This window comes from Euprymna scolopes, chromosome 28, assembly GCF_053919585.1.
Source record: "Euprymna scolopes isolate OS-2025 chromosome 28, ASM5391958v1, whole genome shotgun sequence".
Lineage (NCBI taxonomy): Eukaryota > Metazoa > Mollusca > Cephalopoda > Sepiida > Sepiolidae > Euprymna > Euprymna scolopes.
The window spans coordinates 13670322-13687130 of record NC_136509.1 but is presented as its reverse complement, the minus strand read 5'-3'; the positions used below and the strand labels follow the sequence as shown (position 1 = coordinate 13687130).

Here is a 16809-nt window from a genome sequence, read left to right as displayed (position 1 = left end):
GGGCAACGCCAGTTAACAGGCCCTGCTAATAGCTAATAAAAAATGAGCCTTCTAATACTAACTGAAGAAATGGATTACAACAAAACTATTTCCTGCTAGAGGTGGCCTTTTATTTTTTTAATTTTATTTTTTGTGAATATCTGGCCCATACTAAGGAAAATTAAAGCACACATTCGGTGAACTTTATTAGTATGGGCTGAAACAATTGTTTGCTCCAATGATCAATAAAGGAATTTTTCTGACAAACATAATGAGTTTTTTTCTTTATAAAGAAAAACGGTTAAAAATGATGTATGTATGTATGTATGTATGTATGTATGTATGTGTGTGTGTTTATATATATATATATATATATATATATATATATATATATATATATATATATGTAGTTTTTAGTTTTATAGCTACACGTGTCTCCTCTCAGTATAATTTCAACATGTTTAATGCTATTCAGTACATTTTTTTTTTTTAATTATGGAAGACTTAACAGAATGTATTGAAGTTGTCAACTTAAATTTCAAATTACCTGTCACCTTAAGTGAGGTGTTTTGATAATATAAGGATCGCTAAGATGTCTGGCAGAATAAGTGCAACATCTTTGCCGTGTCCATCGAGTTGTATTATTCACTTGAACAATCATGAAAGTTGACTCTGGTTGCGTGTAAACATGTTACAAAATAAAAAGAAGAAAAGAAACCTCTTCTCTCTGACTTCATTTTTTTCTTCATAATTGCTGTCTACAAAGGGAAGAATAGATTTACCAGATTTGATAAAATTAACCTAAACTTAAAGATACCGACATGCAAGGAACTAATAAAAAGATTTTTATAACAAATGCTACAATCTATATACTTTTAAAAATTCAAGCCATTGACCTTGACACAATGACTGGCAGGGGTCTGCTGATGCCCAGGGTCAACTTTTGATTGTGTATCCTAAACATTCAAGTATAAGTCTTAGTACTGACAAATATTACAAGAAACGGAGATAGTTTGAATGTTTCCCCCCCCCTCCCACGTGTGGATGCAGGTGGCCATTCCTCCATCAGACATCTCTTTCTATGTTATTGTCCTGACACTAGACTATCTCGCTTAAACATTGAATCATGATATTTTTAAATGCAAAAGCATAAGTTATTTAATTCATGGCCAAAGTGAATTACATTTCAAAGGATTATTTACATATTTTCAACTTTCCCAACCCTGGCATTGCTGAATATTTTTATTTTTTTTACCTGTAATTTATTTTGATTTATTTTTTAAACGATGAGTTTTTTTTTTTTTAATTCTTTCAAACAAAAAGAAGTAATTCTGTATTAATAAATACATTTTTTTAAAGCTGGCGTCCATGTGATAATTCTAATCCAGTTCGAGTATTTTCTGGAATAAATTAAATCAAATGACATTGTTTTTAAATGCATGTGGCAATAATATGAATTTTTATAGGAAGAAAAACTATCAGTGACAAAAATCAAGAGATTGACTGATTTTACTGTATTAAGAACACTGTTACTATTCAAGAATGAATCCGTTTTTGGACACCTCAAACGAGGCATATTACTGTGTGTTTTACTCATGAAACTAATAGATTTTGACTCCGTATTTTTTTTCCTTCTTCCAAAATCGGGCCTGACTTTTTGACCACCCTGTAGTTAGAGCACATAATATGGAGCATCATCAATAATCTTTTATAACAAGTCATCTTCTTCATCAACCAGGACTGTTCAGACTCTGATTCACTTCTCTATAATCAATGGTTAGGGTGTTCGCTAATAGGTCAGGATAATCGGAACTAAATCCTAATAAATCATACTGAAGATACAAAAAAAAAAAGTATCAAATTTGATTCCCTAAACACTCAGTAATTGAGAATCAAGAGTAAGTAGTACAATCTAGGGAAAAGAATGGCACCCTCCTATACATGACAGTGTAGTAGCCAATTAAAAAGGGAGCCTTTGGGTTACCTTTGATTACAATCGATTCTTTTTTCTTTTTTTTTTTTTTTTTTTCTTTTTTTTTAAGTCCTACCACTACACAGTAGAGATCCCTAGATGTAAGAAAACCTTCTACTCTAATAGTTTCTTTCCCAGAACTGCTAGACTTTGGAATTCCCTTCTGGGTTCCTGCTTCCCCAAATGTACTGACATGCAGAAGTTCAAGCGTAATGTGTACAGACATCTTGCTGCTCAACTCCCTACATAGTATCCCTGCAACTTATGTTTCGATAGTAGCCCACTATATCAAAGTGGCATTGTGCCTTGTTTGGGATGAAAATGTAATAATAAAAAAATACTTAAATTATTCACTGTTTTTGCTTTGCATTTGATTTATCATTTAACACTTGAAACAATGTTCATTATAAAAGTAAGGCAGTTTAAAATGCGTATAATTGAACAAATGTTCTTTTGAGCTAATGCGAACCATGCGCTTGTCTTTTTTATTTTTTATTTTAATCCACAGCTATCTTAAATTAAAAGAATATACACAAAAAATGTTAACATCTTGTTTTCAATGAAAACTTTATTTCAACGTTTATAAACTGTTTTTTTTTATATACCGAGACAATTTTTTTTTACTTTAAAGTCGATCAACTTACGATTCATTTCAATTTGAAGACAATTTGTTTAAACAAAAGTAAAGTGTTTTTATTATTTGAAAAATATAGTAAACTGTTTTCTTAAGCCAATAAAACGCTCAAATGAAAATTAGGTCAAGTTAGCTTTGTCCAAAATCAGTGAGCTTTTCAATTTTGTATGCAAACAAAGAAAAATGCCTGCTTTTTTAAAACCTCACAGGAAATTAGAGCAGAACGGAAATGTTAGTGTTTATTGAAAAGTAATTTTTATTAATCATTGGAAAACCGAAAACTTGTTTTAGAAATCACTTTCAAATATCATCTCCCCACTTGGTAATTTGCTTTAAATTAAATATGGTATTTTATGGTTTTTATCTATAGTGTATAGTAATAAAAAAAAAAAGAAGACAATTTCATAAAGGTATGAACAAAAGGAAAAAAAGTATATAAAATGCAAATATATTGAAAAAACAAAAACAAAGCTATAGTGAATTGGCGATCACATCATTAGATAAAACATGCTATTTTATTTACTTCTTTTAGAGGAGGTTGGATACATGGTATGGTTATGTGTGGATTTTGATGAAAGCATTTCTGTGGAATGAACTGGATTCAAACTTAGTATATCCATTGTATGTGTGGAAATATATACATATGTGCACAAAAATGAATCTTAGAAATAGATAAGTTTTTTTATTGAAAAACGTTTGTAAAAATAATATATTTTGTAATTTTATTCATTCAAGTATACTTTTATAACGGCTTTTAGGTGAAGCATAAATCACTTTGGATAAACAAAGGCAAAGTAAAACATGCGATTGGGTTTTTTTTTTTTTTTTTTTTTATTGTGAGTAGGGAAAATCCAGCCCCATTCTAATTTTAATTGGGACCAGAGAAAAAAAAAAAAATGCCTTTAAGTCTTGAGAAGGCTGAAATTTTGTAAGTTTATTCACTGTGTCCTTTTGTTAAAATGACTTAATATATATGTAGTAATGAATAGTGATAAATAGTAAGATTATACATCCAAAACAAAAATAGGTTTAGGACCCCCAAAATTCATGCTAGAATAGTTTTCACAAATAAGAACATGCTACCTCGATGGATTAAACAAAGGGTTCCATTCGAAATTTCATGCAGATTTTCTAACGAAACAAAATGGATTGTGTATTAAAAAAAAAAATAAAGAATGTTTGTTTTTTGTTTTTTTTTTTAAAAAGGTTTTTATTTCATTGAAAGTCCGATTTGAATAAATGAGTAAAATACTGTGAATTTCAATAGGCTTTCATAAGATAATGATTTTCTTGTATTTTTCAAATTTTTTGCAAATATATTTTAGTCAGTCTTTTTATTTATATTTATTTATTTTTGACTTTTTGCAGTTTTATTTATTTATTTTTGTTTATTTTTAGAAAAAAAGATCCTGTTTTTTGGGGGGTTTTTTTGTCCTGAAATAATTATTCTTGGAATAATTTCCTGATATTTTTCTTTTCAGTTGTCATTTTGTTTTTTGCTTCGATTACAATTGTAAAAAAAAAATAATTCTTGAGTATTTTTGCAATCTAATTGGCCAAAAACTACTCAATAATTAGTAACTTTATTTTAAATACAATTAGTAATTTGCATAATATGTTGCAATTTTAATGATTTAATTGAATGCCTCAAAAATGTAAGTTGAGATTCTTGCAGTTATATTTTGTGTACATTTGTATAAATTTAAGTAAACCAGACAAGAATACATTCTGCTTTTTCTCAAAGTAATCGGACCAATCAAAATTTTTGCTGTATAACTGGGGAATAAGAGTAGAATTTAAAAGTAATAATGACATAAAAACAGCCAAATATTAATGGTTTATTTAAAAAAGTTCTCTTAACATCCAAACTGCATGTAACCTCAGCCCTTCCATTTTTATTTCTGCATTCACATAAGGAAAATTAGCCTGGTATGGTTCAGCTGGTTCTCAGCTTGACCTGAAATGTGTCTTCAAATGTATATTCATGTGTAGTTTGTATAAAGTTTTATATTTAAATATATATATATATATATATATATATATATATATATATGTATATACACATCTGTACATTTATGAAGTTGAGCCATTTGTTGTACTGACAATGAGATTAAAAGGCCATCTTTCTATTCATGATAGAAAAAAAGCAGCTTTTTAATATATGATTGATGGCTGAAAGTTAACTAATTTGCATATTGCTTTGTAAAATGAACTATTATTTTTTAGTTTTGTTTACCTATTACATGTTTTCATGTTACTGTTATGCACATTTCTATTTATAAGTATTTTTCTATATCTTGTACAAAACCGGCTTCGAAATCTAGTGGATGATGTCCTTCACTCCTCTGAACCAACTCTTTCTGTTTTATCGTTATTTTCATGACAGCTGCTCGACTCAGCTTCAATCTATGCCCCCTTCCCCAATAAGACATTCACAACAATCATCTAGCTATAACCACTGCCAACAATTTCCCCATCTCTGTATCTGTGCCTAAAACTAAGCAAAAATTCTATGAGCAAAGTGTTTTCATAGAACTGCCCGCCTCTAGAACAATACTGCAGGGCTGCTTCACAGCTAACTACTACATAGTTGCTTTCAAATCTAATATAAACAAGTTCTTGTTGAGCCATCCTCTTAATCAAATTCTCACAAATTTACATCACTGCAGTGTGGTCTCCCCAATCACCTGACACACATTAATCCTTATCCGCACGTGGCTTTCAAGCTTCAATAAGTGGTGACACCCTTGTAAAAAAAAAAAAAAAAAAAAAAAGCTTTAATATTAGTGAAAATTATTAATGAAAGGAAAAAAATTATTTCCATAATTACTTTATAATACCCCGAGGATGATTCTTGAATGAATCTCATTTGCTCACTATTTAAAGAATTTTTTTTTTATTAACCCTTATGACTTGGTTGAACTAATTCATTCAGTTGTAAATAAATGAATATAATGGCATAAATAAAATGGGAATTGATTCAAACCTGTCTTGTACGTATTAGTTCAGTATATGGGTAGATGCCAGATACCTCCAGATTGCAACTGACCATTGCTTACATTCAGTATGCTGCCATCTGTCTCAGAGAGTCAAGGATTTTGTTTGTTGTCATAAACACACTTGTTTCAAACACTATGGATAATAATCAAGGTAAGTTTATGAAATGCAAAAATTCTCAGTGGTAGTTTAACTATTTAACTTCATAATTTTTCCAGTTTGAAGACGATCATAGTATCATTACTCTTTAAACTAACTAAAATTAATATTTTTTAATCACCTATATCATAATTCAGGTCATAAAGGGTTAATAATTTTAGCGTTGAAATTAAAGGAAAATTTTTCAAAAAATGATACATTATGAAAAGGATCAGTTGACTTTTTATTTTAACTAATGTGTCACAACTTATCAAGACTCAAAAACACTCAAGGATAAGGATTAACAAGATGGAAAGGTTGACAGTTGAATAATAATGAATATTATGAGGATTGAAAATCACGTAAAACCGACAGCTGACCCAAAAAACAACAGTTTTTCCCCCTTTATCAGAAACCTCACTCTTTGAATATGAGGACTAAATGACAAAATAAAGGGGGAGTGAGAATTACAAGGTTGCTGAAAGTAACTGAAAAGTCCACTTTTTATTCTGACTGTTTGACTGAGACAACCGTGTACATGTTTTGTTTCTCAAGTTCAGCTTGAAATTCTATTGATATTCTGTTTGCAGCCCTTCCACACACATTCACACTCGGTTGTTAAAACTTGTTTTGCAAGAAGTTTTCAATTCTTAATTAGGATTTGTTTTTATAAATAACATCATAAAGCCGTTGTCTTTTTAAAGACAGTAAAATGAACCGCATTAACATCCCAGCTGCCATGTACGACTTACTGCCAGCTTATCTGACTACACAAATACACCCAGCAATTGTAAGTGAATCTAAAAAATTTTTAACTTTAGAAACATATTTATGAACATTTCTTTGTTGATCATGATGTGTTGTTGATACTTTGAATATTGAACTGAAAGATGACTTATTTGAGTATCTGCTGAGTCTTCTAGATTATATTTGTCTTTGTCTGTCTGTCTATTTTTCTCGGAAACTACTGGACCAATCCGGCTGCTATTTTGCTATAAGGTGCAACGAACTAAGTATCTGTTCGATGCGCAGTTAGTAATTGATAGAAAGTAGTATTTAATGCAAAAATGAGCACAAGTTTAACCATATTCAACCATCAATTTTGCATGAAACACTCTAAATCAACAGGTTATAACTTTTGCCCGTTTTTAACAGGCAAAAAATTTAGAATTTATACTTTAAAGAAATACGAGACAAAATGCTTAAAATGAAAAATTATAAGAACAAGATTATCTCAACTTTCATTCTTTTGTAATTACAGATGTCTCTTGAATTTTTTTTTTTTTTTTTTTTTTGAAATTTCAGATGAGGATCGATAATTTGTATTATTTGGACTATTGTTTTCATCTTGGATATTATTCTGACAACGTTTTGGCCAATTTAATCTCTGACCTGCTTCAGGTACATTTTGTCAAAGTTTAGTATCTGTACAGATTTCCAAACTGAACCATTTATTTAATCCATGGAGGGGTGGAGGGTAGATTGTTCTTGTTCTGTCAGCCATGACTGGGTAGTAATCATAATTTTTTATTCTTAATTATATTCTTAGTATCTCCCATATTAAGGATTTAACCTTTATTTCACCCCCCCCCCCCCTAAAAAAAATGAGTCTATGTGGATTAAAGAAAGGGTTCAGTTTTAAATTCTGTGCAGATTCTCTAGTTTGACACGACGCATCTAAAGAGGGTTGGCGGTTACATCACCTGGAATGTGTGAATAAAATTCAACATAAGAACAGTAGTCCGAATAAACCAAATAATACAGGTTAAAATATTGTAGAATTTTATGTGCTTTTGTCTTTTACTAAAAATGAAAATTGATTTTGTTTTTCCATTTATTTTTTTATTTTTTATTTTTTAAATCACTGAATAAATGTTTTAGATCTCTTGAATTCTGTTGCAATAACTGTTTGAATCAGTTATGCTAACAGTTTTGTTCTTCCATTTCAGCCTAACCCTAACCAACCTCAGATGCAACCACCTGTAACGATGGTTGGCGGTTCAATAGTACCCACCAATGAACAATTGGGCAAGTTGAAAAGTGAGCTCGATTTGGTACAGGGCAATGTACGTGTCATGGGTGAAATGCTTACTGAACTAAGTCCCTACAACGTAGATTCCTCCGACCTCGAGCTCTTGCAGGTAAGCGAGTCTTTTGATCAAAATACCCTCTTCAATTTAGAAGTCCGGGGTGGGGGTGGGAGGACTACTATTACTAATTGTAGCAAGCCGACAAATGCTTGCTGAAATTGAGCAAAAAAGAAAGTATTAATTTCATGTACATTATAGTAGATATTCCGAACGTTCTTTTTTTTAAATCAAATCCAATCAAATTCCCCAAAAAAAATCTGGAAAAAAAAAAGTTTGAAAAACTCTTTTCTATTTTAACTTTTAAAATTGATATGCCAATTCATATGCCAGGAATTAAGGTTTTGGAATATTTTAGATGAGGATTGATAATTTGGATTCTTTCGGATTATTATTCTTATCTTGGTTGTCATAGTCACAATATTACAGACGATGAACTGTGACACTATCGTCGGATTGAAAATAGTTGGTGTGAAACCTGTTTTCTTTTCTTTTTTTTTTCTGAAAAAGAAAAAAGAAACTTGCAATTAAATTAGAAAATCTGGTGTGAAAGAGAAGAATTGTTTTTCTCATCATGTGGACATAAAGTTTGGATGCCAAACAAATCAGCCGGCTTCATATCTCAGGTCTTCATCTAAGATGAATAGACAGTAATGACTGACATATCGTAGTCTTTGGGAAAAGTAAAGATTTTTTTCTTCTTTTTTTTTAAAGTGAGTGTATTATGTGACTATGAGCCAGGGTGGTGTGGGAGTCGATGTATAAAAAAAAAAAAGTATGAAAAGAGAGACTTAGTCGGGGTAACAGTAAGAGTGAGAAAATCTGTTGACCATATTAAAGTTAGAAAGGGGAATCCCCACAGATAGAAAAATTAAAATATTACCAAAAACTTAAGATGATGTAATGATTTGATAATTGTTAACTAAATTCTACTAAAACAGAGGCAGTCAGACCCATTTGATCTTTGATTCTTAATATTAGGTGAAGCATAATAAGCATTGAAGACTCCTTCTGCTTGCCTAGCGAATCCATGTCATTAAAAGACACTTTAACTTGAGAATCATGCCAGTCTAAAAACCCTTTAAGAACAAAGGGTATTAAAACAGGTTTCTTTGTAACTTACAACTTTGATTACCAACACCAAACGATTGCGCTCTTAATTTTTGACGACATCAAGAGAATAACAATTTGACTGACCTGAACCCTTCAACATCTGATCATTTATCAGAGCAACAATTTTTTTGCAAGCAGGTACTAAGTGACCAACCGGAACCCAAAAGCCACCAAACTTGGGCATGTCACAAGGAGAAGAGGTATATAACATCTGACTTTCTTCAGGTGTTTCATTCAAACTTGGAAGTTGGTAGTCAAATTTGATAACATAACCATTCATGGTAAATGGATCTATCTCCACTGTGGATTAAATGAAAAAGTTCAGTTTGAATTTCCGTCCAAATTTCTTAGTTTGACTAGAAAGTTGACAAGTTTGAAAAGATGCATCCAAAAAAGGTTAGGGGTTACATCGATCATAACTTTGTGAATTTGCCAATCAAGATAAAAATTCTACTTTGAAAACTTCAAACAATAAAAATGAAAGGTTTAGTTTTATTCAACATCAGACATAACTAGGTTGTTGCTGAGTGGCCTCTACAATAGACTACGTCTTTTTATAGATCATAATAACAGTAGCCAGGTGACAAAATACAAATTTGCGATGTTTCATTTTCAAGTTAGTGAATAAAAAGTGTTCTTATTTTGAGGCACTAATTTAGTTTGCTTCAATTCAAACAGTTTGTGATTGCTAATTCATTTTGTTCTTTTTAATGGCCTTTCAGCTTGATTTTTAAACACAAACTGTTTCTTCTTTCTCTGTTTACTAACGCAGCAAGCAAGTTCAATAACATTATGACAATATGTCTTCCTAAAGATTACGATACAATTTCTATTATAATAGTTCTTATGATGTTTTTGCATAAATGGAAAGGAAGTTTTTGTACAGAACAAAATGTTACCAAAATCAATTTTTTGTTGTGTTTTTGTTAAGTAATCAGTTAATTTTTTTTTTCTCATTATAAAGAAAATGAGAAAGAAGTCAGTGACTTTCTTTTTATAATTTTCAGAGCTGACTTTATAAATTTATAAAAGTATTATTATTTCATTCATATTTACATAATACAAATGTTTTTTTTGTCTTTTTTTTTTAATTACAGGAATTAAATCGAACATGTCGTCAAATGCAACAGCGACTTGTTGACCTGCTTGACCAAGTAGCAAATGAAGAAGTTACAAGTAAGAAATATTAGAAACTACACATTTTGTTTCTTTTTTGTCTTTTCTTTTTCTTTTGTCTTTTCTTTTTTTGTTTTCTTTCCATTTTACCTTTTGTTATTTTTTTCGCTTTTTGTTTTTTAAAGATAAACTTGCAATTAAATTTTAGGGAAATCTTTTTGTTTCCTTTTTTTTTTTTTAAAGCAATTGATTTGATTTCCACAATCTTCAATGTACATTTTGTTCGTTTTTACAACAAACCTCATTTCATTATTAAATTTTTTGGTTGTTGTCAAGAATTCACCTTTTATTAAAAAAAATAAATAAATAAAAAATCTGTGATGTACGTAGAGTAAGAAAATGAAAATATATTCTAAAAAATTACATAAATTGATCAAGTAGTCTTATTTTTAAATAAGAAAATAAAATTTATGACTAATTGAAAAGCATACATCTTGCTCACCATTTTACAAACAATCTAAATATAACAAAGGAAGATAACTTAATAATTCAAACTTGCTAGTTTTATGTTGTAATGTCTATGAATTAATTGATTAAAAATATTTTTCTTTATCAAAATAAAACTATTTGATCAATTTATGTGATTTTTGGAACATGATATTTTCATTTCATCATGAGTATGTACATCTGATATACATTTTTATTTTTGTTTTTAATAAAGAGGAAATTCTGGACAACAATCACATTTTTTTAACGATATCACTTTTGAATAATTTATTTATTAAGATCAGCATTTTTGTGTTGTAGTTGAAAATATCAACAAGTTTCATTTGGATATTATCCCCCTTGGAAATAATTGGTTTCAGACCTAGATAATGCTACGGTCTCGTGATTTGGTATATTTGTGCCCTCCAAAACTAAACTAAACATCTATCATATAAATCTCACCTGTCTGTTTAAATGTATATATGTATATTTGCCTAAAAATTTCGACAGAGGCGATGAATTTTCACGAGATCGGTATCGTTTTGAAGCTTGACCCTTTGGACAACAAATATCGAAAAATTGGTTAAAAACATTAATTCCTTCACCCTCAATTGGGCACTTTTCTACAAGCATGTGTCGCAACAGCAAAGACTTCACTTTTTTTTTTTTTCTTTGTTTTAACATACTTTTCCTCCTTCACGAGTTCGAGCCTGCCTGCCTATACCACTTTTGTTTTTGCTCAACACACCTCCAAACACCCGGGCACCGAGGCTAGTTAAATATATATGTTAACTTTCTTTCTGACAATTGTATTGTCATTCATACAATAATATGCACAAGTATAGTTATAATGTGTGAGTTTATATTAACGACTTTATATGAATATCCAGAAATTTCCTTTGAAAATTATGGTAGCTTGTTCACATCACATTTAAATTTTTGCAAATTAGTATAGTCAAAGCAAATGGTGAGCAGGAAGGGAATTTCAAAGACAAGCGGTTCAAAGAAAGAAGCTGTTATGGTTGAAAGCCTTCTGGCATCTAGGGACCTTTACAGTTTAAGGGTGGAATTTTACTGTTTGTCAGAGGTATTTACGTTGAGTGGGCACAAGTGCAGTAAGTACACTGGAGCACATTCCATTGGAGTACTTGTAAAATAAGCACGGTTGCAATATTGCAGTTATGGAACAGAGGCTGGAGCCTGGCAGACAGTGTGGGACTTTTTTGATGCCAATGTCACATCAGTTTTGTATCTGGAAGTAGTGTTGTACAAGTGATGGAAAAATATTGGATCCGAGCAAAACCAGATGTAAATTGGATTGCTGGCGATGATGTCAACCCTACATTCCAATCAAACATCGAGATCATGAAACAATGAGGGAAAATATTTTAACTGGATTGGAATTGTTAAAATTATTTTAAATCGAAGGTTAAAGTAAGCGAACAATCAGATTCCGATCAAGGAATGTGGGGTGATGTAAATATAAGTCAAAATAAAGACGATCAGGCAGAAGAGAAAGAACAGCCAACACAATTCTGCCATCACCGCTATACACCACCCCATACTGACTCCAAGTGTCTCACTTGTCACATTATAACTGCAATATAAATAAAAACTTTGTTGATTTAACAAGTTGTTGTTTGATTACAAAAACTATGATCATCAGAGTGTATATATTATTGCATGGATTTTGTAAAAGTGTGAACCATAAAATATATAGACAACAGTAGCACCTGGTCTTTTGCCGAAAGATTGGAAAGAAAATTGATGTGTGTACACCAGATTGCTACATACTGCTCTTAACATCTCCTGGAGACATCACCTCAATGATTTAGTATTTACCTCCTCTGCAGGGGGTTAGACACAAGGTCATGTATAAGTTTGATGAAGGTTTTTACTGTGGAACAACTGGATTTGAGCTTGGCACACTTAGGCTATCAAGCCTTGCCATTGACAATTTGGCAACTGTCAACCACACAAGAGAGTTACTCTATGGATACTTTCCTCAGATCTTAGTCTTGATCAGAGAGGGAACTAGATTTGCTGGACACTGTTGAAGAAGTAAAGATGAAATTGTCAGCAATGTTTTGGGGTTTTTCTTTTTTTGTTTTTGTTGTGAATGTTAAAATAAGTTTGTGGCTCAGTGGTGGAAGTGTACAGCATCAACATGAAATGCTTAATAGCAGGTTCCTAATTATTTGTTTCTTATGAATCGGATGATCGATAGTGTGTACAACAGAATGTCAAGAATTGCTCAACATCTGGAGATGGCAGCGCCTCACAAAAGAACAACTCTACAGACATATTTTCCAGATCTTAGGTTTGATCAAAGAGAGAGGGAGAACAAGATTTGTTGGAGGTTGAAAGATGAAATCATCAGTGATGTTCTTTTGAGGATGCTAAAACAGATGTGGCTCAGGGGAGCGAATGTCAAGCATCTAAGAAAAGACTTGGAATACATCTATAAAGACCTCACAAGTGTAATGGAGGATAGTGAGTTAAGAGTATCTGTGATACTGATGCTATGGACATCCCCCTCCCCAAAGTGTTAGGAAGTGATTAAAAAGAAATGATTAAAAATTATAATAAAAAGAGGAAAAATGTTCATTGTCAGAACAAAAGGTTATAGAAAAGTAGAAAGACAATGAAAAGAAAGCTGTTCACTAAGACACACAAAAGAAAACTGAAATAGGATTGCTAATCAAGGTGTGGCAGTGATTGGGACAAAAGATCAAACAACAGATGTCAATATATTTAGAGTTAATTTACAGATAGTTTGTGGATCGTCTTGAGTTCATGACAGTTGTGGACTGTTTCTATTTAGACAGTTTAGGCAGGTTGCAACAAACCAGATCGAGGAAGTTTAGGAGGCTAAGATGAGCTAACATCAACTAATGACAAAGAAACCTCAACAGACGACATGGTTGTGGACATTAGCGTGCAGAGGATCGTTTCCCTGCTATGGTGTCATACATGCACCTAGTGCCCAACTACAGATGTGTTGAAGTTTTTCTTTTGTTCCTTTTATTTATTTATTTATTTATTTATTTTTTACTGCATGTGAGAAAACGTCAATTTAAGATGGAAAAGTATACCAGGGAAACAGCGTTGGGGTCGGTGATTGCAGTCGAGAGGGTCTGCACAACACTACTAAATGATGATTTATAAATATTCTTTTTGTTGTTGTTTCTCCATTTTTTTTCTAAAGAAAATCCAAATTACTTTGTTCATTTCTATATTTTCAGGTGAATTATTACGGGTGAATGATGATCTTAATAATGTATTCCTGCGTTATGAACGATTTGAGCGGTTTCGCACCGGCCAATCGGGGCCACCGGCTGCTGACACGGGTACCACGCCTCCCGTATCACAGGACTCCTACCTTCCTCCTTCTTATGAACAGGTAAACACTCTGCTTAACGCTGCTCTATTTTTGCACCTCATTTTTCTCCCTTTATACTAATGAGTTGCTGCTTATCAAGGTCCAAATGCCACTCAAGGATAAGAGATAATCATGACATTTACATAAAGAAATGTTCATAAAGCTAATTGACTTAAATAATGGAAATAAGAACCTGTTGACTAGTCAAGTAAGATTGAAAGAAAATAAACTTTACTGAAGTAAGCAGTCTCTCCCAATTAGCAGCAAATGCAAATGTACTTGTTTTGGTATTTTCCCTGGAGCAGTTGAGTCGGCTCCAACCAGAGAATTTACCATGTCCGGAATTAATGCTGACCAAGCACAATGGTTTACCATAGTAGTAGATACAAGTGTTAACCAACTACGATTTCAGCAGCGAACTCAATAGAGACAATGGCCCGGGATCAGCTTAGTATTCTGTTTCATTGCTCTGAGCAAGCTTTTCAGGTGACCGCTGTGATTTTTTTTCCAATCCTGAGGAGAGGCTTGTTCAATGACTTTGTGGATGAAATTATCTAAGTGAAGATGAAGAATGTGACTGAATGAGCAAAGATGTCTCTAGAGGAGAGCTTGCTGTAGAGAGGATATGTTGCAGGAACGAACAATTGTTCAAATACAGATGCTGAAATAGGACGCAAATGTATGTAGGCTGAAACCAAAAAGCTGTTCCGTGCATTTCAAAACCCAACTGCCTGACAACCAGATCTTATGTCTTTTCTGATGTCATTCTCACGTTTAAGAATATGTGGATTCATGTGCTCAAATTTTCAATGTTTTTAAATAGAGGGAAAATATTGTAAATGAAAACTACATCTTAAGAAAGCTGTAGAGCACATTAGCCAAACTATAAAAAAATTAGTGTTGATTTGGACGTTTGTTCAAAGGATACATTGTAAAACTGAGATTCAAACCCTAATTGCTTGTGCATTAGTCTCCTTACTCCAAAGCCACCTTTGCAATGATATAACTAAAAGAAATTATCTTTATTTGCATTACCAGTTCTGAAGACCTCTATTCTAAGTACGGAGAGTAATAGTTTTACATTCGGAAGAAACCCTTATTTTCTCTCACTAAAATGCTCAATTCATGCATTTATATGCATATATAAAAGTAACCTTTGTTTGTGTGAGGAATGGTGACTAACAACCATTCTGTCAGTTTTTGGTCTACAGACTTAAAACTTATATATATATATATATATATATATATATATATATATATATATATATATAAGGGATTTGGATTTGTGAAATTTGATTTGGTTTTTAGCCAGTAAAAATAGCTGCTAAGAGGTCAAAAAAATTTTTTCGCAGGTGTGTTATTTCGATGCATGCACAAATATACATTTATATTTTTAACATTATTTTAAAAAAATTTTGTATGTATATGGATTTAGCTCAGGTTGTAATGAAAAAGGATGAAGAGCTATATGTTTTGGTTTCGATTGTAGCTGATGGCACTCACACTGACATCAAACTGTGCACTTATTGTCTCTATAGACACGCAATGGTTCTTATCCATGAAATTCTTTATTTGACCAATCAACTCTGGTGTTCTGAGTTCCTTACTCCTAACACCTCTCATCATCCCTCACAGACTCCTTGTTTTCCTTGAATCTCTTATGCCACTCAAAAACTGATGTTTGATTCATGTAAGATTTCATGTAGCATTTCATACGTTTCTGTGGAATTTTTTCCAAGTTTATTGCATTTTTGAAATTCACCAGTTTTGACAATCAGGCTTTAGTAGGGTGTATTCCAATTCCTGCTGTATCTGTTCATTTGAACATAAAATCATAAAAATTGGTCAGTCATCTCATAAGGTGTATAGCAATAACATACTGAATTCTCAAGAGTCTACAACAATTTTAAATGTCTGTACAAAAAAGTCCGGAAACTTATTGAAGGCACCTCATATATTAAATCATGCAAATTTTGACTTTGTTATTATAGAGGTAATTCTCTATTGATTATTATATTGTACCCAATATATAGTGGTGATTTAAAGTTTTAAAAAAATATATGATTAGAGTGCCATCAGCTAGAATCAAAACTAAAGCATTAACTTCTCAAACAGTATTTGCTACGATATGATCTAAGGACACCTGCATATTAAAACTATACAAATTAATGCAAATACAAGAACGTACATGTATAGAAGATACACTGAAGTCAACTTATGCCTGCTAAGTTCCAATTTTCAATTTTGACCTCTTAGCAGCTTTTTCTTTTTCTTTGCTAAAAATTCAGATTCAAATACTCCATATGTCAAGTTTCAAGTCTACAGACCCAAAATTTACAGTTTGGTAGAAACCGTTCCTTTGACAGGGTCACTTTTATAATAGATGTGTGTGTGTGTGTGTGTGTGTGTATATATATATATATATATATATATATATATATATATATATAAACTACTTAATTTACTCACATAAAATTAATATACGAAAGTATAGATTTATGCGTAAACTTTAAGTATTTACTTCAAAAGTGCTCAATACGTAGGTAGAGCTAGTAAGTTATAAAATAGATATGGCAATTAAGCTACACTGAATATTCCGCGTTTCATCCACTCTAGGACTCTTCAGGCTTATGCACATAAGCCTGAAGAGTCCTAGAGTGGATGAAACGCGGAATATTCAGTGTAGCTTGATCACCATATATATTTTATAACTTATTATATATATATATATATATATATATATATATATATATAAAAAGGTAACTTTCTTGAAGTATTGCTGGTAAACAAATATGTAAGTGTATAAGAAGGCTGTTAGCAATGTAGGAAACTGGGATATTAAAGTGATGTTTGAACAAAGATAAACAAAAATCTTATTAAGAGAATATATTCTTTTTCCAAGCAA

The 16809-nt window shown here is 31.6% G+C and overlaps 1 protein-coding gene across 14 annotated transcripts in view; it reads left to right on the top strand.

Moving 5' to 3' along the window:
* The window catches only part of LOC145249475 (target of Myb1 membrane trafficking protein-like), a 202341-nt gene that overhangs the window by 147817 nt on the left and 37715 nt on the right, over positions 1 to 16809 (top strand). For all 14 annotated transcript variants that reach the window (XR_013863536.1, XR_013863535.1, XM_080111068.1 and 11 more), the window contains 3 exons: positions 7670 to 7861; positions 10018 to 10096; positions 13768 to 13925. Coding sequence is in view for 12 of the 14 variants with exons in the window: in XM_080111068.1 (XP_079967194.1) it covers positions 7670 to 7861; positions 10018 to 10096; positions 13768 to 13925 (429 nt within the window). In the remaining 2 variants the exon portion in view is untranslated. The remainder of the gene's footprint in view (positions 1 to 7669; positions 7862 to 10017; positions 10097 to 13767; positions 13926 to 16809) is intronic.